Genomic DNA, 26,860 nt, shown 5'->3' with positions numbered 1-26,860 from the left:
GTAGTTCACTCTAGATAAATTGAATATTTTAATAAAGAAGAGAAGGTAAATAGACTGAATTGACCTTCATGGCCTTGAGGGTATTTTCATAGTAGTAGTATTTTCTTGAAACAATGAAAAAGTTGCTCATATGATTTTAAATCAAAATTTATGGACCTCAAATGCTATTTTGAAATATTACGGACCAAAAATGATACATTGACAAAGTTCGTGGACCAAGAAAACATTCCCTCTACTTTAAAATGCATTTTTGCGATCCTATATCATTCATTTTGCTCGTTTGAAATGCTTTTGCTCTTTTTCCAACACTTACTCGGATAAAAATGGCTCCAAATCCATTAGGGTCATTTTTGTATTTGCTCTCCAATGACTTTAAATGAAACTTATTTTGCCCGGACTTGAAATGAAATTCGTTATATTTTTGGGTATGTGATTTAAAATACTTTATTCGAATTGTTTACAAATTGTTCTTAATTTGAAATGGCGGTAGTGTGCAACTTATGAACCCACAGTTTAGTCCATCCAGAAAGTAGCTATTTAATCTTCTAATATTGTTACGCCAATAATAAATTGACACATACACTATTACTTTATTACTCTATACTTCTATAAAATTAAAGCTCACCCTACCGCATTAAGTAGAGAGAAGAAAGTTGTGGTGAAGAAAAAAATATGACCAAATCCGAACTTGTATTCATTCCATGTCCTGCGCTAAGCCACCTCATCCCCACCGTAGAGACGGCCAAGCTCCTCCTCCTCCGCGACAGCCGCCTTGCCGCCACCATACTCCTCCCCCCTCCCATCTTCATAATCGACGCCATTGCTGAAACCTACGTAGAAACCACCTCTTTAAACCCTACGTTTTCCTCACGACTTAAATTCATCCACCTCCCTCCCATTCAACACTCAAACAAACATTTCTTCGAGCATTACAACGTCCAAATCCCCAACGTCCGGCAAGAAATCTCCAACCTCCTCTCAAAGGAGCAAAATCCCCGCCTCGCCGCTATCGTGCTCGACGTTTTCTGCATAGGGCTCGTCTCCGTCGCCGCCGAATTCGGCCTGCCGGCGTACCTTTTCTTCACCGGCGGTGCCACCTGCCTCGGCATTTACCAACACCTCGTCTCGCTGAGATTCGACCATAACGAAGATGTCACGAGGTACAAAAACGCGGAGGTAGACTTGCCGGTGCCCTGCTTTTCTCTCCCAGTTCCGGCAAAAGTCTTGCCGGCGGTGACGGTGGATGAGACCTTCTCCCCAGAGATCTTCTTGAGCCATTTCAAGATGTTTTCTGAGGTAAATGGTGTTTTGATCAATACGTTTTACGACATGGAACCATACGCAGTTGAGTCGCTCTTGACCGATGATAAGACACCGGGGATTTATCCGATCGGACCGGTTTTGAAGGTGGAAAGCAAATGGTTTGACGAAGACGACGATGTGAAGAAATGGCTTGACGATCAGCCGGAAAATTCAGTTGTTTTCTTGTGTTTCGGAAGCCTCGGTATATTTGGTGAAGAACAGGTGAGGGAAATCGCCAAGGGTTTGGAGAATAGTGGGAGTCGTTTCTTGTGGTCGTTGAGGAAGAGTCACAATCCCAAGTTAGAGAGAGAAACATCCGAATATTTCGAGGGTTTCTCGGAGAGGACTAAAGGGTTTGGGAGAGTGATGGGGTGGGCCCCGCAGGCAGCTGTGCTGGCGCATCCTGCGGTGGGAGGGTTTGTATCGCACTGTGGGTGGAACTCGACTCTCGAGAGCGTGTGGTTTGGAGTGCCCATGGCTACTTTCCCGATGCATGCGGAGCAGCAGCTGAATGCATTTTATCTGGTCAAGGAGATGGGGATGGCGGAGGCGATTACGTTGGATTATCAGACGGATTTCACGGGAGAGAAGCCGCCCGAGAGTGTGGGGTGGGAGGTGATCGCGGGGGGGATAAGGCGGCTGATGGCGGAGGAGGGAGGGAGTGGGGTGAGGAGGAAGGTGGAGGAGATGGGGAAGAAGGCAAGGGAAGCTTTGGTGGAAGGTGGATCATCTTACAATGCTCTAATTCATTTTATTGAGGATGTTATGACTAGGACTGGCTAAATATACCGTAATACCGAAATATCGCATTTATCGTATTGAAAAAATACCAAAAATACCGAATTTGCGGTATACCGCAAGTTGCGGTACGGTATGATACTGTACCAATAGATTTCGGTACGATAAAGGTATAGATTTTCCTTTACCGCGGTATACTGTAATATACCGCATTTACGATATTTACCAAAAATTTATTATATATGTTGTTTTTAAAATTTATATAAAAAATACTCCATCCGTCCTCGATTAAGAGTCACATGACTTCGACCGGACACGAGTTTTAAGAAATGTAAAGAAAGTTGGTTGAAAAAGTTAGTGGAATGTGGAACCCATTTTTTTGTATTGGTTTTATAGTGAATTGAGTTAGTAGAATGTGAGACCTACTTACTATTTATGGTAAAAATGAAGTGTGACTCTTAATTGGGAACAGACCGAAATGTGAGACCTACTTACTATTTATGGTAGTTAATATTTTAAAATCCGTAACCCTACTTTCATATTTTAGTTCAAGCGGCCCCCGACCCCAAAAACACACACGCAGAGATGCAAATAAAGTCAACTGTATAGATTTGATTGTGGTGTAATTTTAATCTTTTGGACATTATATAAATATGTGAAATTTTATTTTAAATATTTGACTATAATAGAATTTTTTGGTATCAAAAACAAGTATTACGGTATGTCATACCTTATTTTGGTATACCGTACTTGGTATGCCATACCTTATTTCGGTATAATGTAAAAGTACGGTATATCGCAATACGGTATGGTATACTGCATAGACGATATGGTAACGGTATCTGAATAATCACACCGAATTTTTGGTATACTGCAATGCGGTATACCGAAAAATTCGGTAAGGTATAGGTATGACATTTTCTCATACCGCAATTTACGGTACGGTATGTAGTATGACATTCTCGGTGCGGTATACCGTACCGTGCCAACCCTAGTTATGACAAATATAGATTGATTATGTATTCGATTCTTGTATTTTTAATATGAAGTGTGGGATTGCTAGAAGATTAACTAGAGTAAATATTGGTATAGTAAAAATCCGTACGAAATTTAAGAAATTGATGTTTAAAGATTAAATGGTGAGAGAGTTGAAGAGCAAGATTTTCTCGTGTGTGTGTGTAATAGTCAGACTTCTCAGATTCAGAGAATCTACTAGATCACGGGGTCTAGGAACTCAGAGAACCCTTGAAACCATCGGTCGCTGGGCACACAATCTTTTCCTGCTTTTCAAAGCCCTCAACCCACAGTACTAAAAACTAGTATAAGGAAGTAGGGATCAAATCCCACAGGGATGGAAGCGTAAGAAAACATGCAAGAGATTTTGGACACTGGTTTTGGCTGCTGCCATGCATTTTTTGGGGTTGAGATTTAACTACTAGACTTGGGAAAAGTAAATGATCTGTCCTAACAGCTAGATCTAGGCAAATATAACGAGAACATGCATGACGAAAAGCAAGATGTAAACAAGATAACTCTCCAGCGATAACATTTTATCAGACCTAGAGAACAACTTTTCCTAAAATTGCCTAGACAAAGGAAAGACAGATCGTGGGGACCATTTCCCAAAATAGCAAGGTACAAATGAAAAGCTGCAAAATAACTAACTAAAGGTTCATCTAACATCTAGCTTCATCTTCTCTAACGATCCTTGATCACAAAATGCAAGAAAAACAAAGTAAACTATAAAATGAAACAGAGCAAGCTGAATTAAACCATTTAACTACGATTATCTACGAAAGTTAAGCAGATCTACTATCACTAGCTGAGGTAAATGCGAAAACAAGACCAAACATAAAAAACCATGCAGAATCATAACAGATCTAGGCATCGGACGCTTCATTCGCTCCGGATCCAAGCCATCCACAACAAACCACGACAATTTCCATCTCCGATTTCAACGATCCAACCAAAATTCAACCGATCAACCACAATTCAACACCATTCACTTCAAACAACCCAGATCAAGTGCGAAAAGCATCCAAGGTAAAACAACAAGCAACATAAACATGAAACGAAAACATAATAGCGATTTCCATAGCAAAACAAGTGCAGATTCAACAGAAATTTAGCAAAATAAGGCCGAGCTTCGAACAGCGAAGACTCGGGAAATTCTGTAACGAGAATTCAAAACAGAAATTGTAAACTTTATCTTCGCCTCACCTGGAGACCGTGTTGCACAAACCGATTGTCTAACTATGAACCGAACCCCCAAATTTTGTACCCCGTGATCCGTGTGTAGAGTGTGTGAAAATGAGCTAAGAGCTGAAAGATATATGATGATGATGATCGCGTGCTCTTATTTATAAGGAGTTGAGCTTTTAGATCCTTCCTTGAATTCCTCATTCTGCCCTTGTCTAGGATGCTCCTCTGTCTTGTACATTCTCTTCTTTCTGCTCACTTTCTCTGCCAGACTTCTTCTCCAGGCAATCTTCTCTTTTCTTCCTGGATCTGACATTTTCTCTACACACCTGGCTTACAAAACCTTGTTAGACCCAAGAAATTACAGAATTTATCCCATAACCAATGCATGAAATTAGCCTTATCAAGAGTAAAGTAGAGAAAGAGAAATAGTAAGAGAAAGTAAAGTTGATAAAAAAATAAATTACTTTCCAAAAAAAAATATGAAGCATATGGATTGAGATGATCCAAAAAGGAATACAAAACAAGTAGCTGGGGATGGAGATGGTAATTCTTTAACCCCATAACATATTTAGTAAATTTAATTTTGAAATTATGCTCTTTATTTAGAAAATTAAAATATAGTACTCAATTCTTTAAGAGTGAACTACAAAAATGGTCCCTGGACTATGGATTTATCTCACTGAAAGGTAAGTTTTGTTGCAGATAGTGTTGTACTCGAAATAATAGTGAGATTTCTCAGATTCAGGGAATCCTCTAGATCACAAGGTCTAGGAACTCAGAGAACATTCAAAAACCATCGGTCGTTGGGCACACAATTTTATCTGCCTTTCAAAAACCCTCAACCCACAATACTAAAACTAGTATAAGGAAGTAGAGATCGAATACCACAGAGATGGAAGCGTAAGAAAACATGCAAGAGATTTTGGACACTAGTTTTGGCTGCTGCCACGCATATTTTTTCGGGTTGAGAACTTAACAACTAGACTAGGAAAATGTAATGATCTATTCTACCAGCTAGACCTAGGAAAACATAATGGAAGCATGCATGACGAAAACAAAGATGCAAACAGGGTAACAATCAAGCGACTAAATTACCAGACCTAGAGAATAACTATTCCTAAAGTGCCTAGACAGATGAAGAACAGATCGTGGGGACCATTTCCTAAAATAGAAAGGTACGAATGAAAAGCTGCAAAATAACTAACTAAAGGTTCAACTAACAACTAACTTCATCTTCTCCAACGATCCTTGATCACGAAATACAGAAAAACGGAATAAACTACCAATCAAACAGAGCATTTTGAATAGAACTATCAGATTACGATTAACTAAGGAAATTGAATAGATCTACTACTACTAGACGAGGTAAATGAGAAAACAGAAGCTAAACATCAAAACCATGCAGAAATGTAATAGATCTAGGCATCGGACGCTTTATCCGTTCTGGATCCAAGCCATCCACAACAAACCACAGCAATTCCCATCTCCGATCACACCGATTCAACCAAATTTCAACCGATCAACCACAATTCCACACCGTTCAACTCAACAACTCAGATCAAGTGCGAAAAACATCCAAAGTAAAACAAAAAGCAACACAAGCATGAAACGAAAACATAGCGAATATTTCAAATAAGTACGAATTCAACAGAGATTCAGCAAAATAAGGTCGAGCTTCGAACAGCGAAGACTCGGGAAATCCACTGCAGAAAATTAAGAACAGAAAGCGGTAAATTGTATCTTAGCCTCGCGTAGAGACGGTGGTGCACAATGATGATACTAATTCTGAACCCGAGCCCCCAAATTGGTACCCCTAATGTGTGTGTAGAGTGTGAGAAATGAGCTAAGAGCTAAATGGATGATGGAACGATTAAAGATGATCTCAGGCTTGCTGCGTGCTCTTATTTATAGGAGTGAAGTGGAGCTTCTAGATCCTTCCTTGAATTCTCCATTCTGCCCTTCGTCTAGAATCCTCCTCCGTCTGGTGATTTTCTTCTTCCTTATGCTCACTTTCTCTGCCAGACTCCTTCTCCAGGCAATCTTCTTCTTTCTTCCTGGATCTGGCATTTTTCTCTACACACTTGGCTTACAAACCGTGTTAGACCCAAGAAATTACAGAATTTAACCCCATACCTAATGCATGAAATACGCCTTATCAAACTGCTCACACTTAAACCATACTTGTCCTCAAGTATAAATACAAGAAAAAAGGAATAAGGCGAATTTCAATGCATGGTTATTTCATGACCGACCCTAAAAACACTTAAACACCTAGACCTATACACACTACTGACATAAAAGGAAAAAACAAACACTTTAAGAAAACAAAACACATAGGCACGAACTAGCTTAAACTTTTAAGCATCCGTCCCCACAAGCTTAAGGTCAATCAAATAGTCTACACACTCTAAATCCTCCCCTTCCCTTCGTCCACCTAGTTGGTTTGTCAGTTCGTCCAGATAGCCTATAGCCTTACTAGTCGTTAGATTCACTCGATCACTCATTCCTCACCAGGGATGTTAGGATCGATCACTCTAAGTCATTTCCTGCCACTGATGCTTTGGGTTATGATAATTTCTCCTTCTGCCATACATATATTTTTTCCTTTTTCATGGACTTCGTCCAGCTTATACCTCCAAAAAGATATATATATATATATATATATATATATAGGGAGATGATCAAAACAAGTATGTGTTTAAATCCAGAAATGCAGCCCAAATCTTGGCCCTAGGATTAGATGATCTAATGGTCAATAATTAACCCAAAACACGGAAGGTCATAATTAAGTAGTTTTAGGTCATATTATAAGATTTGAGTTTATGTCATGTTAAGATCATTTTAGGTCATGCTTTGTTAGCATGACCTAAAAATAAACTAACTATGACCTAAAAATGCCTTACGTATGACCGTGTTCTGCGTTTCTGTATTTAAATCTGGTCTTCATAGATCAAAACCCTATATATATATATATATATATATATATATATATATTTTATTCCCTCCCCTGGACTTCGTCCATCTTATTCCTCCAGATATCTTTTTTTCTTTTTCCTCCACTATTTTCTCCTTCCTAGATTCTTCTCCCTAAGCATCAGATGACAACCCTTTTTATATGTTAGCACTTAGTATTTGGGCTTATAACTCACTTATATTATGGCTTCACAACTAGGTCAGCTAAGGCATTTTCTATCGTTCTTACTTCTTCCAAACCGATTTCAGCTTAGTAAGGAAAAAGGCCTCAAATTTATAGTGCATCCTATCTTCAATTACTCTCACTAAGGGAATCTTGTCTTATTATTTTTACTAGTTCATGCTAAAACACATGAATCCTAAAACCTAACTAACTCCTAGACCTAGTGACTCTTACGCATGCTGAACACAGATTGCACTAACTGATACGCTCGGATTTTGCACTGTTTTAAGCCCATTATTTGGTCCGTTTTTGATATCAAAGTCACTCTACACGTCCATTATTTATATATTTTGTCTATTTTGGTATTTGACGTGTTTTGTGAGAAATGTGCATAATTGAGCCAAAAAGGGAGCCAAAACGCAAAGTCTGGAAATCTGGAGTTAGACGGCGACCGGCGACCGCCGGAAGTTGTGCGGCGGTCCGCCGCCGAGGAAACAAACTCTCTGGATTCCAACGCGGCGAATCCGAGAAGCCCTAGATTTGCTCCAAGATTTACCATATTTTGTAGATCTTTTCCTTCTACAACAAGGATTGACTTTCCCCTATAAATAAGACCTCAAGCTTCATCAAAAAGAGAGAGCTTCTACTTGCAAAATACTTCATAGAAATCAAGAGCTAGAGTACTTCACTTGTGCAAGGAGTTGGAGAAGGATTTCAAGAACATCAAGAATAACAAGGATTCAACCTACGGGTTTTATTTGCTTTAGTTTTATGTTCAAATTGTCTTCCCTTCAAGCTATGTTTTTAGCTTATTCAATTATGTGTAATTAAACTCATAGCATTCTAGGGATGTGTTAGTAACGACTTTGGTTATACAAATTCCTTTTTCTATGAATATGACTTTGATGAGGTTTGGGGTGCGATGACGAATGAGCACGAGCACGCCGCGGGCTATGCCAAGTCTTCCTCAATCCGCAACCCGGTTTTGCGGTACCTCCACCGAGCCATGACCCAACTTATGTTTGCTAGGGTCGATGGGGGAAGTGTCTCCCAAACGGAGTTGAATGTGATTTGGTGCCTCCTCAACAAGAAGGGATTCGACTATGGAACCCTTTTTACTATCTATGTGGACCGGACCACGAAGAAGGATGACAGCTTTATATGTTGTGGTGGTTTGATCACGACAAGGATTTTTGAAGCTCGACTATTGGGGGCAAGGATGTTGTGGTGGTTTGATCACAGCGTTATATGTTGAGGTGCTATTTTCAGTGGGGTTCTTGAAGACCGACTATTGGGGGCAAGGATTTTTCCTACAAGTGGCGGGGGGATCACTTCCCTATTCCCATCCCGCAGTTGACTAAGGTCGATGTTTGGGCAAACCAAGTTAATTGGAAGCTCAACACCCCGGCGCACCGAAGAGCCATTGAGGCTAACCCCATCAATGGGGAGTTTAGGAAGAGAAATATACCGGGTCGCATCCCTATATTTGAGGCCGATGATGACTCCGCCTTCGATGCTATTGATCACTACACTAAAGAAGGGGAGCACTCGCACGCCCAAGAAAGTCAAGCACCGCCGCCACCGCCGCCCCAACATCATCAAGAAGAAGAAGAAGAGGAGGAAGTAGAGGGACATCGCCGACGGACTAGAGCTAACCACCGCCGCGGAAGGCCGAACCCCGATGAGGAGTTTCAAGCAAACACCTCCGCTCAACTAGGAGATATCTACTCCTACATGCAAAACGTGTCCAACACTTGGGACACCCGTTGGGCGGAGCAACAAAGGGAGAACGCCTACAACCGCCAAGGATGGACGGCTCAAGGCGATTGGCGCACAGTGGAGAACAAAGGCTAGAAGACGTGCATCACATTCAACAAATTGAAGAGCTCCAAAGGATGGCTACCGAGGCTCGACAAGAGCACCAAACCATGAGGGGCGATATCGCCTATCTTATTGGCACGTTCGACGACCTCAACGCCCGTTTCCCTCCTCCTCCTCAAGATTGAAGAAGTCAAGCTCAATGACTTTAAATGAGCATTTGTACCATGTTTTTGGATGTTTTAAGACATTTTCTTTCTATATTTTTGACAATTTTTGCTTTAAGTTTAAGTATTTTTTGGTTTTGGTTTAATTTTTGTGCTTTAGAAATTTTTCGCAGGCTTTGACCTCTACGTGGCGACCGCCGCATGTGCTGCGGCGGTCCGCCACCTGCTCACTGGAACAATCTGTTGTTGCACGGCGACCGCCGGACATGCTGCGGCAGGCCGCCGCCTGGGCATAATTTCAGCGCGATTTTTTTGAAGTTTCTCAACTTTCGCCCGGTTAAACCTCGATGCGAGAGTTTTCAAGGTAGGTTTTTTTTCAGTAGTTCACTCACGTCCCTACCGACTCTACAAACTTAATTTACACTTTGTTGTAAATAAGTTTGGGGGGATGAAGTGGTGGACCGTGAGTTTAGATTTTTGTTTTCAAAACCCCGTAGGTGAATTTTGTGTTCTAAAAATATTTTCTTGAATCCATGTCGTGAACTGAGCATGAAGAACTTAGAAACACGTATGCTTAGGGACACACTTTAGATCGAGTTGCCGATGATATTACATTCCATCTATGTTTAAGTGTCGCTTAACGTTTTGATTTGATGGTTTGGTGAAAAGGTGCATAATTAGTGAATTGCTTGTTCTCCTTGAATCATGCTTGTTTACCTTGTGAGGACTTGAGCCTATTATTTCATTCTTGTGTGATTTATCTGCATTCGTGTACATGTTTCTAGAACTTGCTCTTAGTCTTGCCTAAGTTTACAGAGTGTTTAAGTTGATTTAGGAGGATGATTGGCCATCTTTTCTAGCCTACTTTTATCCAAAAATTTCGACCCTCTCAAATTTTCAAAATTTTTCCCTTCGGAGCCAATTTTGAGCCTTTAAGCCTTTTCTTTGGAAGCCAACATAATGGGGACAATTCATTGGGTTAGTTAGTTTTTGCTATCTTATTTTGTAAAGGAATTGGAGAGATAAGGGGGAAATATAAAAGTAGTGTGTTTAATGTAAAGAAAGTACAAGTTGTGAAATCGAGAAAAATTCCAAATATGTGCATGATCTTAGAAAAAAAAAGAAAGGATGTGTAAGAAAAAAAAAAGTGTGGAAGGTTGTGAAAAGAATTTTTTTTTCAAAGGATTGGAAAGTGAGTTGAAGGAGAAAAATAAATAAAGTGTTAAAAGTGTCTTGGGTTTAGAAAATTGGAGTCACTTTAACTCTACTTGGGATATTTTTATTTTAGTCACTTTTTAGCAAAATATTCCTCACCTACCAAAGAGCCTACATTACAACCAAAGATAAAGACCTTTCGGACTTTTGAAGCTTAATCATATTTAGTAGAGGAGGGATTAGACCTTGAGCAAGCCTATGGTAAACTTTGCATGATGCATGATACACATTATCTTTATACACTTTGAGAGTGAGAGAACACTTCCCATCTTTGGAAGTTTGCCACATGTGAGTGCGTGAATTCAAGGTGTTCCATGAGTTAGTAGTGAAAGTGCACTAATAAGCCTTGCTTGATTTGATTGTGTTAATACATGCTTAATATGTTCTTCCATCTTTTGAGGCAATTTTGACGTCTAGTCCTTGTGCATTTCGTGCGTCTATTCTTGTTTCTTTATTGTTTTGTTCGAGGACAAACAAAAATGTAAGTTTGGGGGAGTTGATACGCTCGGATTTTGCACTGTTTTAAGGCCATTATTTGGTCCGTTATTGATATCAAAGTCACTCTACACGTCCATTATTTATATATTTTGTCTATTTTGGTATTTTGACGTGTTTTGTGAGAAATGTGCATAATTGAGCCGAAAAGGGAGCCAAAACGCAAAGTCTGGAAATCTGGAGTCAGACGGCGACCGGCGACCGCCGCGGATGTGTGCGGCGACCGCCGGCGCCCGGCGGGAAGATCAATGCAGCGGTCCGCCTCGGAAAAATACGCTTGGAAGAGAAGTCTCGTCCGGCGACCGCCGGAAGTTGTGCGGCGGTCCGCCGCCGAGGAAACAGACTCTCTGGATTCCAACGCGGCGACCGCCGGCCAAGGTGCGGCGGCCCTTCGGAGAAAGGCGGCGAATTCGAGAAGCCCTAGATTTGCTCCAAGATTTACCATATTTTGGATATCTTTTCCTTCTACAACAAGGATTGACTTTCCCCTATAAATAAGACATCAAGCTTCATCAAAGAGAGAGAGCTTCTACTTGCAAAATATTTCATAGAGATCAAGAGCTAGAGTACTTCACTTGTGCAAGGAGTTGGAGAAGGATTTCAAGAACATCAAGAACAACAAGGATTCAACCTACGGGTTTTATTTGCTTTAGTTTTATGTTCAAATTGTCTTTCCTTCAATCTATGTTTTTAGCTTATTCAATTATGTGTAACTAAACTCATAGAATTCTAGGGATGTGTTAGTAACGACTTTGGTTATACAAATTCCTTTTTCTATTTAATATCCGTTTTGTTTTTACTTTGTTTCTTCCCTAAGTAGTTTTGATGCTACATGATTGAGTGACACAATCTTGTATGATTTAATATAACTTGCTTCATAACTGTGACAGAGTTCTAGCGAGTTAGATTCACTTAGTAGACACTACAGTTAGCTTCCCTTAAAACGGCACTGTTAGTTGAGAGTGAGGACTTTTCAAGGGTTTAGGAGCTTTATGCAGTTACGTGTTAGGATTGACAACCCTAACTTTGTAATCAACGTTTGTATAGCATGAGCATAAGCTTGGTGACTCGTTCTTTCAAAGTATAAACTGTGCTAGGGTATTGTAGTTGAAATTTTGTATAACCATAACTGTGAACACACATCCCTGGGATTTCCTTATCTCTATCGTCTTTCTCCGTGTTTTATTTGCTCTTAGTTGTTTTATGCTTTTTATTGTTTTTAGTTTTTCAAAAGTTTTTCAAAACCTACTTGCTTTTCCAGATAGTAATTGAGTCTTAGTAGATGATAGAAACTTTGTGTTTGCCTTCCCCGTGTTCGATATCCGGTACTAACCTTTAGCTATACTATATATACCTTGTATACTTGCACGTATTTTTAGTGCTAATAAAAAGTGCATCACTAACTCCCCCTCCCCCTTCACACCAGCTTGTCTCCAAGCTATCCTAGTGAAGGGGGAAAGCAGGGAAGTTGGTGCACACAACAAAACAAAAACACAGAAACTAAAACAAATACCAACATATTAAAGAAACTTCTCACACTTAGACCGGGCACCGGGCTAAGTGGGAGAAGACACAATTACAAACATAAAACCAACATGCTTAAATAAATAAACTTCTCACACTTAGACCAAGGATTGGGCTAAGTGGGAGAATGCACATATCAACAACTAAACACATGCTCAGCAAGAAAAAAAACATACACTCAAACAAAAGTAAGAAAAATAAGAAAATAAAAACTGGAATATAAAATTTACTTGGTCATTGGGGGGTATCAATTCTGAGTCTGGCCCCCTCGGGAGCCAGACTTGGGTGGTACGTTGGGACGGTTCATCTTTACCTTCTTCTTTGCTGGCGACACAAGTTCCTCTTCAGTTATCACAGGTTGCTTTGACAGGGCCTTCTTCATGGACACAGATGCAAGGGATGGCGATACATACGGAGCTATCACAGGCTTAGACGAGGGCGGTGTCGCTGGAGAGATGAGCGTCCATGACCGGGCTGCCTGGCCGCATTACCGGGTCCAGGAGGCAGCCTCTGCTGGGTCTGGGAGAAATTTCCCTCAAGCCATTCCGCCATTCTTTTCATTAGCCTAACCGCATCAGACATCCTTTCATTCTAGGCTGATGATCTCTCGGCCAGGACATCAATGCTTCCCTTGATGGCCTGCAACTCCAGTCTGGCCCCGCCTAGCTCCTCTCGCATCACGACCTCTCCTTCCTCAGCTCCTCAACGTCTGCACTCACCACATCCTCCTCTGGCTCTCGTTTCACCTTCTCCACCACTGCTCCTACATTGTAGAAACACACCTCCTGGCCCTCCATGTATAAGAGCCCCTTGTTGAAGAAATACTCCAGGCTGAACAACTCTGGGGCTAGCACATCATCACCTCGGGCTCCGCCTTTCCTATCTTCATTTTAAAATTGCGTTGAATATAGGCGCCCAGTAGATGGCAGGTGTACATATGGCGGGAGGGGTTGGCAGTCATTTGGTGGCAGGCTTGGGCTAACTGGTAGCCGAGGTGAACCTTGATTCTCTGCGGCATACACCACGTGAAATAGAGTTCGGTAGTGGTGAGGGTTGAACTAGCTGTACCCATTAGATTTTAGTCGATGAATTCCTGCGCAAATCAGAGGAGGTGGTCTGTGATATGGATTCCTTTCGACACACTGGTCTTGAAGGTTCCACTCCTGCCATGCGTTATAGCCGCCCATGCCGTCTGCGGTGTGAATCCTGGCGTGTTCCTAGGTGGGCCGAACATCCTGTCATCCCAAATACCTTCTTCATCCTTTGCACTCGTAAACAATCCCATATGGAGAGACCACTCTCGCACACTCATGAAATGCTCGATGTTGAACAGACAGAAGGAGATTGAGTCAGCTTCTGGGTCTGTAGTAGCTTTGAATCGGAAGGTTGAGAAAAATTCTCTCGCTGCGACCACAGGCACCTCGGGCTCACTATGATTTAATAACCACTCGAAGCCGATGTCCTTAATATGGCCGAGGAACTCTTCCTCCGACTCAATGTACCTCAGGTATTCTGAATCATAACGCTTGCCAGACATTGCTAACTTTCCAACCGCGCTCCTTTTCTTGTAAGTCTGTGCTCTCCTGGAGTCATCAAACTTTGCTATGGATCCCAACAGTTTCTTGGTGACCCATATCTCAATCCGCTCATAGTTGGGAATCTCTTCCTCCTCTGATTCCTCGTCCTGTTCGCTCTTAGCAGCTGGACTACCAGGTCCAGGGATCTTGGTTGGTGCAGGGAGTGGCGCCTCAGCTTCCTTGACGGACGAAATTCTTTTTGATTTCCTGGGCTGAGAAGTGGCCGCTTGCTTTCCTTTTCGCTTGCGCTCCATAGCCACGCGGCGTTCTTCCACAGTATCCACTTCTTCGTCAGACCTAGGAGCGTCCTCCTCCTGTGCACTTCTCGCCCCTGGGGCAGGGTATTCCGATCCTTTGGACTGGTCGAGGTCATCCACCTCGTCCAGTGCGCTTCGTCGTGCCCTTCTCATGGACTCCCTTGGATTTATCGGTGAGTCCCCTCCTTCTGGCACATCCACTAGATCTACAATCTCTTGCAGCCCTCCTTCCTCGGACTCCTGTACTTCAGCAGAAATGGGGACTTCCTCCCCCACAGACATTCCTGGGGTTTCCCCCTCAGCAAACAACAACGGGGTTTCCCCCTCAGATATTTTCTGAGTCTTCTCCTCAGCAGTTTTCGGGGTTTCCCCCTCAGTAACCAGACCAGGGGTTTCCCCCACAACAGATGTAAATGGGGTTCTCCCCTCAGATTTTCTTAGGGTTTCCCCACAGCAGACTTCAGACCAGGGGTTCCCCCCTCCATACTTTCTTCCACATGGGTTTCCCCTTCACTAGCATCTTCCCCCACATCATCCACCAACATCTTGTCCGACTCCGCCGCCAGATTTCCACCATCCTTCTGCCCATTGGCCCCTTCCTCTGCGACTGATCAAAAGCGGGTGCTCTGACTGAGGCTTGAGGCGCGTCGGGATGTGAAATTGAAGGTTGGGCCGTCGGTTCTTCGGGAATAGTCGGCGACGGTGGTACTACGGTTATGGTTCCGGTAGATTTCCCTTGGTGCATTGCTGGAAAGAGGGCAAAGATTCTTCTGGCTTCCTCCTTGCTCCCAAATTTTTCCTCTAATTCCCTCAAGAACGCTGCCTCTTTAGGGTCCTCCGCGGTAGTGGGCTCCGGAACTGAAGTCGATTGCCTCTCAGTTCGTATATCATGTATTGGAAGAGTTATTTGCGCGACAACCGGTGGTTTCGCTACCAGTTCCACCTGCATCTTGGACGAATCGCCAGCTGGTGGCTTTGGGGTAGGGTATCCTTCCTTCGCCGGTGCTTTCTTCATGGCTTATTCTGCAGAAAATCACGAAGACTAGGGTAAAATTTTGGGTTAGGGTTAGAAAGAAGTTGGGTATTGTGAGAGAATATTTGGGAGAGATTAGAGAGAGAAAGTCGGTTGAAATTTTGATGTGAAAGGAAAAAAGAAATTATATTTTTTGTTTTTAGATAAGGGGAGAGGAACGGTTGCAGAGTGATGTAAGCAACCGTACGCCTCCTTGAAAAGCGGAATTCGAATTTCAAAAACTACCCGACTTCCCTCCAAAAGTATTTGATCAGAAATTCTTACCTCCCCCGTGCAACTCACAATTCCACACAAAAAACAAAGGTGAAACACCAAGTTCCCAGGTCGAGGATTATGAATGAGACAAAACAATTTCCCTGAGGAGCTTGGTGTTTCGAAAATATTTGTGGAAGATTAAGAATTTTTTTTCTTTGTTTGGATTTTTCTTAGTTTTTGGAAAAGCAATTAAACTATTTACACTTGCAGCTGAGTATTCTCAAGATCCCCTAGGTCAGTGCATAGATAAAATTTATTCCCATTTTACCTGACCTAGGAATTCGTCGAGAACACTCACTTGCCTGACCAGTTAGGCAATAATTAAGGATGCGTGTAGTGACACTTCTTCCACTACACACAACTCCGAATTATCCTTAAAAGTTTTTACTCGATAACCATTAACAAGGAAAGGGACAGAGTTAGGAGCGTTTTACTGGATTTCCACCGCTCCATTTGCTCGGAGGCCAACAATGGTGTATACGCCTATCCATTTGGACTTCAGCTTAGCAGGCATTAGCTTGAGCAGAGATTGAAAAAGTACTTTCTGCCCCACTTGCTGTTCCTTGACCCAGAGATTTTTGTCATGCCAGAGTTTTGTACTCTCCTTGTACCACATTACTGAATCAAATGCTTCCAGCCTTAGTTCCTCTAGCTCCTGTAGTTGCAGCTTCCTTTCTTCTTCACAGGCCAACGCCTTCATATTCATCTCCTTGATTGCCCAATAGACCTTGTGTTCTATTTCCACTGGTAAATGACACATTTTTCCAAAGACCAACCTGTAAGGCGACTTCCCAATAGGAGTTTTAAATGCAGTCCTGTAGGCCCACAATGCGTCACTGAGCCTCCTACTCCAATCCTTCCTTGACGGGTTAACAGTCTTTTCCAATATTGCTTTGATTTCTTGATTAGAAATTTATGCCTGACCATTAGACTGAGGGTGGTAAGGTGTAGATAACCTATGGTGGACACCATATTTCCTCATCAATGCTTCGATGGTGCGATTGCAAAAGTGCGTTCCTTGGTCTGAGACTATAGCTCGAGGTACTCCATACCTGTTGAAAATATTCGCCTTCAGAAATTTTGCTACTTCTTTCGATTCACAGGTAGGTGTAGCCTTAGCCTCTATCCATTTGGACACATAATCCACTGCTACCAATATGTAAGTGTTACCATAGGAAGATGGGAAATGGCCCATAAAGTCCATCCCCCATACACCAAAGATCTCGCACACAATTACTGGAACTTGGGGCATTTCATCCCTCCTGTTTGCTGGCATCTCTCGCAGCTTTGATAGAATTCGAAGGAATCCTTGTTCAATGTTGGCCAGTAGAACCCACTGTCTAAAACCTTCCTAGCAGTCTTCCTAGGTCCAAAATGACCTCCGCCCACCAGGGCATGACAGTGGTTAAGCACGCCCTTCTGTTCCCATTCTGGAATACACCGTCTGATTACTTGATCTGAGCACATCTTCCAGAGGTAAGGATCGTCCCAAAAGTAATACTTAGCCTCGCTCTTCAACTTCATTTTCTGGGCCTGGGAAATTTCTTGCGAATTCGGCATCTCCCTTGTGACCAAGTAGTTAGCCAGGTCGGCGAACCATGGTTCTGTATTCAATGGATATTTCCCTTTATCATATTTCCCTGGACCGGTTACCGTCAATACTGTTTCCCAGTTGATGGGTCTAGCAGATTCCCCTAGATAGTAAAGGTGTTCCTCGGGGAAGGCATCGGGTATAGCTTCATCCGTGTCTCCTTGAAAGATTCGACTCAGATGATCAACAACCTTGTTCTCTGTACCTTTCTTATCTCTTACCTCCCAATCAAACTCCTGGAGAAGTAACACCCATCGGATTAACCTTGGCTTAGACTCCTTCTTCGCCAGTAAGTACTTAATAGCTGCGTGATCTGTGAAAACAATCACCCTCGACCCAAGCAAGTATGGTCGGAGCTTCTCAAAAGAATACATAACAGCTAATATTTCCTTCTCCGTGGTATCGTAGATTTTCTGAGCCTGATTAAGAGTGTTTGACGCATAAAAAATCACGTAACTCTTCCCGTCGATTCTCTGACCCAGCACTGCTCCCACTGCGAAATCACTCGCATCACACATAACTTCGAAAGGATAATTCCAGTCGGGTGCCCTGAAAATTGGTGCAGAGATAAGCTTGTCTTTCAGTAATTGAAATGCCTTCTTGCAATCTTCGCCAAAGACGAATTCAACATCGTTGTGCAGGAGATGAGTAAGTGGCTGAGCAATTTTTGCAAAATCCCTGATGAATCTTCTATAAAATCCTGCATGCCCCAGGAATCCTCTGACTTCTTTCTGATTCGTAGGGTAGGGTAACTTCGAAATCACATCAACTTTAGCTTTGTCCACTTGAATACCTCTCTCCGAGGCCTAGGACTATTCCTTCGGGCACCATGAAGTGGCACTTCTCAAAGTTAAGAACCAAATTCTTCCCCTGACATCTCCTCAGTACAAGGTCTAGGTTGGCTAAACAGGAATCAAAGGAATTTCCATACACAGTGAAATCATCCATGAAGATCTCAATACATACCTCCAGTAGATCTGAGAAGATACTCATCATGCAACGCTGAAAGTTGCCAGGTGCATTGCATAAACCAAACGAAATTCTTCTGAATGCGTAAGTGCCAAACGGGCATGTAAAAGTAGTCTTGTCTTCTCTTGGCTGTCGTGGTCTACATAGATTTGGAAATACCCACTGTATCCGTCAAGGAAACAGATATACTGCTTTCTAGCCAATCTCTATAGGATCTGATCGATGAAGGGTAAAGGAAAATGATCCTTTCTAGTGGCTTCATTCAGCTTCCGATAGTCAATACACATTCTCCATCCGGTCACCAGCCGGGTTGGCACCAATTCATTTTTATCATTCTTGACCACTTGTATCCCCGACTTCTTGGGTACCATGTGAACTAGACTGACCCATTCACTATTCGGGTGGAATTTCAAAACTTCTTTCAGAACTTCCTCCCTCATGTTCGGATTCAACTTTCGTTGTGGACCTCTTCGAGCCTTTGCACCTTCTTCCAATCTGATATGGTGCATACAAAGATCGGACTAATTCCCACTAGGTCTGAGAGAGTCCATCCCATAGCTTTCTTGTTTCTTCTGATCACTTCTAGTACCTCCTCTTCTTGTTCCTTGGTCAAGTTGTTGTTGTTGATGACTGGGTATGTATACTTTCTTCCTGTGGCAAGGGATTTTTCTCTGTCACATCAGGTATTTCTCCTTTCCCTGACCCAGAAGCATTTTCCATACTGGCCACGTGGGCTGATCCCCTTGATCTGGCTAATTCTGGATCCCTACAGAACTCTGAAATAGCATTGGCTAGTTCTTCGTCAATCAATTCCCTTGTGTGCATTGCCTCACACCAACCAGCTACCTCCCTATCAATGGAGTGACTCAACTCTGAGTTATCAATCTGTTCCTGTATTAATTCAGTCTCAAGATATTCCTGGACCAGGGGGTTTATAACATCGATAACATGCAAATTTTCAACATCCAATGGTTTTTTCATAGCTTCATCAATGCTAAATGTATATTTCTCCCCATGATAATCCAGACATATTGTTCCATCAAAAACATCAATTATTGTCTTAGCGGTGCATAAAAACGGTCTACCTAAAAGCACGCCGCTAGACTCAGCAGATTCACTATCACTCATTTTTATTACATGAAAATCAACAGGATACAGGAAATCATGCACTTTAACTATTACGTTCTCCAGCACACCTTCGGGGGAAATGCATGTTCTATCAACTTCTTATATATTGAAAGTGGTAAAACATTTATTGATGCCCCTAGATCACACATAGCATGCTCAATCTATATGTCACCCAAAGAAATAGGTAAGGTGAACATACCTGGGTCTGTGCATTTTGAAGGCATTCTCATTTTCTGTATCACAACTGACACATTTTCTCCAATCACTATCTTCCCATCAGGTTTGGTTTTCCCAGCAATGAACTCCTTAATGAACTTGCTAAAGGTAGGCAGCTTCAGAGCCTGCAGAAACGGCAAGTTGATCTCCAGTTTGCCAAAAGTCTCCATAAAGTCCTCGGTGTCATCCTTCTTCTTCTTAGCCTCCCCTAGGTAAGGAAATGGTTTCATGCGTTTAAATGTTCCTGCGGAACTTCCAGCTGAAGGTTCTCCAGTTTCTCTCCTTACGTCTTCACTTTCCACCTCTGGCTCTGGATCGAGGGAAAAGGGATCAGCCATTCGAGGTAGCGGCTTTTCCAGATCACCATTTTCACTGGGCCTTCATAGCCACGTCCTGATCTTAGAGTAATCTGACTGATGTTTGCCCGGTCAGGTGGTTTCACTGAGGCTGGTATCCTTCCTTCGTTTCCTCACATTTCACTCAATGAAGTGGCGATCTGAGACATTTGCTTAGCCAACATGTCCATGGCAGCCCTTTGCTCCTGTCACACCTCAACTCTTATTACTTATGCACTTACTATAAATAAATTCAAAATTTTCAAAAGCACACATATTATATAATTTCAAAAATCAACATTTATCAAGTACATATTTCAAAACATTCTGAAAAACAGTGGGACCCTCTCACCACTCTATGTACTACACATTTATCTACATGCAAAAATGATGAGGAGGAGAAGGTTGCCAAAATGCGTCAGCCGCCGACCCTTATAATAAATGTAACTCACATCAACCCACGCATCATTGATATCTTATTCCTGAAAAATATTAGTGGTTTATATGAGCCACAACTCAGTGTATATAAACCTTACCTTTAATTTCACACACAAATATCAAACACATTCTTTCACCAAAATATATCACCGGAAGTAATAAATATCATAAACAATTTAATATTCATATGCATATGCCTCTCCATTCTTTTTATTATTCTGTGACAGATCAAGCCTGGTATCTGCCCGGGATTTCCATTGTATACGACCCGAAGGTCCCTTTTTTTTTATTTGACCTTTCCACGAAGGCCCCTCTATTTGACCATTCCACGAAGGCCCCTTTTTGCATTTTTGACCTTTCCACGAAGGCCCCTCTTTGCGTTTTTGACCTTTCCACGAAGGCCCCTCTTTGATTTGACCTTTCCACGAAGGTCCCTCTTTGCATATTTTCTTTGACCCGTAGGTCCATTATCATTGTATATGACCCGTAGGTCTATTGCCATTGATATCAGATCCAGGGCAAGACTGTCACATATCCTCTTTAATCACATGATTCAAATGATTCCAATATGATACATCAAACATATCCATTGCACCAATTACATATCCATATATTTCATCAATTAACTCCAATACTATAGATAAACATATCTATTGCACAAATCACATATCCACATCATTTACAACATCAATATCAATTACACATAATCATTTTAATCTCGCATCATATAATTCAAATATTCACTCCAATTTAACACATAGCAATCAATCACATAAAATATGTAAAATTAAAAGTGTGATTTACTGCCCTTCTTGATTTTTCCCTGACCAGTTACAATTGTGCTGCGACCCTTCTTGATTCCGGTTAGGCCAATTCTGTTGGTTTTCAGTTAGACCAGGATTCTGAAGTTGAAGCTGTTGATTCCCGTCAGCCCATCTGAAACACGGGTTGTCTCTCCATGGGGTCTCTTGAATCTTCCACTGGTTCTGGCTTGTATTCTGGTTATTCTGATTCCAATTTTCCATAGCGTTCACCTGGGCTTGGAATTCTCCATTTGGTGGCGGACACTTGATAAGGCTAATTTCATGCATTGGTTATGGGGATAAATTCTGTAATTTTCTGGGTCTAATAAGGTTTTATAAGCCAGGTGTGTAGAGAAATCGACAGATCCAGGAAGAAGGAGAGGATCACTTGGAGAAGGAAGTTGGCAGAGAAAGTGAGCAGAAAAGAGGAGGAGTTTGCTAGACGAAGGAGCATCCGAAAGGAGGGCAAAATGGGAAACACAAGGAAGAGTCTAGAAGCTCCATCCCTTATAAATAAGAGCACGCACCTAACATGAAGTGAGTTCCCATTTTCTCACCATTAGCTCTGAGCTCAGCCTTTCTCATTCTCTACACACACTTTTAGGGGAATCATTTTAGGGGTTCACGGTCGTTGTGTAACACCGTCTCCACGGGTGGCGAAGATACAATCATCTTTTCCTGCTTTCTGTTACGTTTCTAGTTTTCCCGAGTCTTCACTATTCGAAGCTCGGTTGTATTTTGTTACATTTGCGTTGGATATTGCTCTACTTTGCTATGGAATTTGCTACTTTGGTTTCGTTTATGTTATAGCTGCATTTTCTGTTTACTTATGATAGATATTGGTGATTAATCTGAGTTGGAGTTTAAATTGCATAGAGATTTGTAGTTGATCGGCTGAATCTGGTTAAATTTGTGAAGATCAGAGATGGAAATTGTGTTGGTTTGTTGTTGTGGATGGCTTGGATCAGGAGTGGATGAAGCATCCGGTGTTTGGATCTGTTCACGCTTGCATGGTTGTGATGTTTAAAAATTTTGTTTACTTGTTTACCTCGTCTAGTAATAGTAGATCTGCTTTAGTTCCAGTAGTTAATTGCATTAATCTGTTTAATTTCGTTTACCCTGTTTCGATTCTTGCTTGCTCTTTTTTCCTCTGCGTTTTGTGATCAAATTTTAAAGAAGATGATGTCGCTGTTAGTTAAAGAAGATGATGTCGCTGGTAGTTAATCTGCAGCTTTTCTGTCGTACCATGCTGTTTTGGGAAATGGTCCCCATATTCTGTTCGTTCCTCTGTCTAGGTTAGTTTTAGGAAGCCGTTTACCAGGTCTAGCAGTCGTTTCAACTTGTTGGTTATTGTTATGCATGTTATGTTATCTCTGCCTAGATCTAGCTGTTAGGATAGAGCATTTCATTTCCCGAGTCTAGGAATTAAATCTCAACCCCGAGGAAATTGCGTGGCAGCAGCCAAAAATAGTTTCCAAGTCTTCTAACATGTTTACTTACCATCTAGATGTGCAGTAAGCGAACCGATCTCAGGATCTGGATCCACTAAGTTTGCCATGTCACCGACTAGATGACGACTTAGGATCCTCTCTGCCTTACGAACCCCAATCTTCGTCACTTTCTGAACCAAACGGAAATGGATCTCATGTTGTTAACCTTGATCTGGTGGTGACTGTGGATGTTGACTTCTTGACCTGCCACCTGAATTGAACGTTCCTTGACCCAGACGAGTTACTCCAGTTTCCAAACCGTGAGCCTCTGCTCATAAACTGAAAAGAAAGACAAATAAAAGGAAATTAAAACTATATACGCCAAATCTCTAAACACGCAAACAAACTACGCCATCCATCCCCGGCAACGGCGCCATTTGAAAGAGCTAATTTGCTGCAGATAGTGTTGTACTCGAAATAATAGCGAGCTCTCTCAGATCCAGGGAATCCGCTAGATCACAAGGTCTAGTAACTCAGAGAAACATCAAACACCGTTGGTCGTTGGGCACACAATACTAAAACTAGTATAAGGAAACAGGGATCGAATCCCACAGAGATGGAAGCGTAAGAAAAAATGCAAGAGATTTTGGACACTGGTTTTAGCTGTTGCCACCCATTTTTTTGGGTTGAGAACTTAACTACTAGACTCGGAAAATGTAAATGATCTATTCTACCAGATAGACCTGGGAAAACATAACGGAAGCATGCATGACGAAAACCAGATGCAAATAGGGTAACACTCAAGCGACTAATTTACCAGACCTAGAGAATAACTATTCCTAAAGTGCCTAGACAGATGAAAAACAGATCGTGGGGACCATTTCCTAAAGTAGCAAGGTACGACTGAAAAGCTGCAAATAACTAACTAAGGATTTAACTAACCACTATCTTCATCTTCAACAACGATTCTCGATCACAAAAATGCAAAAAATACAGTAAACAACAAATCGAAACAGAAACTAAACATCAAAACCATGCAGAAATGTAACAGATCTAGGCATCAGACGCTTTATCCGCTCCGGATCCAAGCCATCCACAACAAACCACGGAAATTCCCATCCCCGATCACACCGATTCAACCAAATTTCAACCGATCAACCACAATTCAGCACCGTTCGACTCAACAACTCAGATCAAGTGCAAAAAGCATCCAAAGTAAAACGAAAAGTGACATTAACATGAAACGAAAACACAGAAAAGATTTCCATAGATAAATAAGTGCAGATAAAACAAAGATTCACAAAATAAGGCTGAGCTTAGAACAGCGAAGACTCGGGAAATTCAAAAGCAAAAATTAACGACAGAAAGCTTTAAATTGTATCTTCGCCTCGCGTATAGACGGTGGTGCACAACGATTATCAAACTATGAACCGAACCGAACCAAACCCCCAAATTTGGTACCCCGTGTGTGTGTAGAGTGTGAGAAAATGAGCTAAGAGCTAAAATATGATGGAGCGATGATCGAATGCTCCCAGGCTTGTTGCGTGCTCTTATTTATAGGAGTGGAGTTGAGCTTCTAGATCCTTCTTTGAATTCTCCATTCTGCCCTCCGTCTAGAATCCTCCTCCGTCTGGTGATTTTCTTCTTCCTTCTGCTCACTTTCTCTGTCAGATTCCTTCTCCATGCAATCTTCTTCTTTCTTCCTGGATCTGACATTTTTCTCTACACACCTGGCTTACCTGGCTTACAAACCATGTTAGATCTAAGAAATTACATAATTTAACCTCATAACCAATGCATGAAATTAGTCTTATCACTCGCTCATAGTCCCTGGACTTTAAAAATATCGCCAAACATTCCTGGACTAAGGGTTTATCTCGAAAATGGTACCTTCTCACTGTTTTCGGTCGAAAATACCCTTTTGGGGGTTTTGGGAGGTTTGGGTAATTTGGTCTTTTTACTCTTTTAACATTTGATATTATTTCAGTTATTTACTAAATCTGATATTATTTCAAAATTATTATTATTCTTCCCTTTTGTCATCTTCACTTTGTTTCTTTATTTCAATATTAGATTTAATTTATAAAATTAAATTTTAAATTCAATTTTTAAATATCAATAAATTTTTTTAATTAAAACTATCAATTCATGGACACTATAAATATTGATTAAAACTATTAATTTTTGTTATTTAATATAATATTAAGCCGAATTGAAGAAGTACATAAAAATAATATTAATCATGATCGAAAAATAAGATCTATTCTATTTAGCCTTCGTTCGGTTGTTATAATTGCTTGTGATTCAATATTATGAAGTTGACTATAAATTTGATCCTACTAAAAATTTTATATAGGAGTATTTATGTTGAAATTTTCTAGTAAATTTTGATTGTTTTCAAATTAATAAACGAAAATTATATTAGTCGCATATTTGTTTCAGAATAAATCGTGTTATATAATATATTTATAATTAAAGCTATTAAATATTGATTAAAACTAAGGCGTTGTCATACCTAATTGATTAAATATTAGACACTATCAAATACTCCCTTTGTCCCCCAAAATTCGTCACCATTTGACCCGACACGGGTTTTAAGAAATGTAATAGAAAGTGGGTTGAAAAAGTTATAGGCATGTGGGTCCTACTTTTATATATCTAGTTTTAAAATAAAATATGAGTGAGAATAAGTGTGTGGAATGTGGGGTCCATTACCAAAACTGAAAAAGGTGAAAGGTAACAAATTTTTAGGGACGGACGAAAAAGGAAATAGGTGACAAATTTTTAGGGACGGACGAAAAAGGAAATGGGTGACAAATTTTTAGGGACGGAGGGAGTTTTGATTATGAGTATTAATTTTTGTTATTTAATAATTTCTATAATTTTAAAAAAATTGATATTTAAAAACTGAAATTTAAAATTTAATTTTGTAAAATTAAATCTAATATTGAAATAAAGAAACAAAGTGAAGGATGACAAAAGGGAAGAAGAATGATAATTTTGAAATAATATCATATTTAGTACATAACTGAAATAATATCAGATTTAAAATGTTAAAAGTGTAAAAACACCAAATTGCCCAACCTCCCAAAAGGGTATTTTCGACCGAAAACAGTGAAAAAGGACCATTTTCGAGATAAACACTTAGTCCAGGGATGTTTGGCGATATTTTTAAAGTCCAGGGACTATGGGCGAGATAAACCCATAGTCCAGGAACCATTTTTGTAGTTCACTCATACTTTAAAAACTCCCTCCGTTCCTAAAATGTACATATGAACATTTGGTTTGACACGAGTTTAATACATAATTGATAAAGTAAGAGAGAAATCGAGAGAAAAAATAATTAAAGTATTATTAGTGGATAATAGGTTTCACCTCTTCAGAGAGAAGACTATTTAAAATTAGAATATTCATACTCTTCAGGGATATACTAAAAAATAATTGTTCGTACTTTTTAGGGACGGAGGAAATATTTCAAAACTGAAAGTATGTATTTTTAATTTATATTATTCATTTTAAGATTATATTTCTCTTATTATCTATTTTTCTTGTAGTTTCATAACTTTAGCTGTGTCAGTATCAAAATGCTGGATCCAGCATTTATAATCTATAAATATATAAAGGGGAGTTTTGGGAATATTCACAATATTGCCATTATAAAATTTTGTAATATTAATGAAAAAAAATGGCTTTAATTAATTTATGTAAATTAAACGTGGGACAAGGGGAGTTTGGGGATGTAATATTAATAAAAAAAATGGCTTTGATTAATTTATGTAAAATTAAAAGTGGGACGGCATTAGATATAAAAATATACTCTTAAATCGGGGTCGGACCATGTCAACTGATTAAAAACTTATTTAACTCATAGATTTATTTTTAATTTTGAGTGATGGAAGAAAGAATGAAAATTGTTTTTCTAAGTTTTCAGAAATTTTACTCACAACTAAGAGCACTCCCAATTCGTCTTCCTTATTTCTCTCCTTTATTTCTCCCTAACTCCCCGCCACATCAACACATCAAGACCAAAATTTATCTCCGCTTTTTAGCTAAGCTTTCAACTTTTAGCTCTAACCTCTCAGCAATTCGCTTTCTCCTTTATTTCTCCCTTATTTCTCCCTTAACTCAACATTTCATTTTTACATCATCACTAATTTAATTTTATTTTAATATATAATAAAGCTAGCTTATTTAATTTATAAGTACAAAACAAATAATAGTAATAAAGTTC

General features: G+C 40.5%; 1 protein-coding gene across 1 annotated transcript; it reads left to right on the top strand.

The window, feature by feature from the left end:
- Positions 1 to 654: 654 nt before the first annotated feature.
- Positions 655 to 2,279, top strand: LOC125191631 (anthocyanidin 3-O-glucosyltransferase 2-like). Its single transcript, XM_048089025.1, has one exon. It carries the CDS (start codon positions 673 to 675, stop codon positions 2,083 to 2,085), a length of 1,413 nt encoding a protein of 470 aa, XP_047944982.1. The 5' UTR covers positions 655 to 672; the 3' UTR covers positions 2,086 to 2,279.
- The last annotated feature ends 24,581 nt before the right edge of the window (positions 2,280 to 26,860 follow it).

This window comes from Salvia hispanica, chromosome 6 (assembly GCF_023119035.1).
Source record: "Salvia hispanica cultivar TCC Black 2014 chromosome 6, UniMelb_Shisp_WGS_1.0, whole genome shotgun sequence".
In the NCBI taxonomy this organism is placed as follows: domain Eukaryota; kingdom Viridiplantae; phylum Streptophyta; class Magnoliopsida; order Lamiales; family Lamiaceae; genus Salvia; species Salvia hispanica.
This window is presented reverse-complemented; position numbering and strand designations above follow the sequence as displayed.

Bases quoted from the DNA above. Each gene is read 5' to 3' on its own strand.
- LOC125191631 (XM_048089025.1), top strand. From the start codon at position 673: ATGACCAAATCCGAACTTGTATTCATTCCATGTCCTGCGCTAAGCCAC.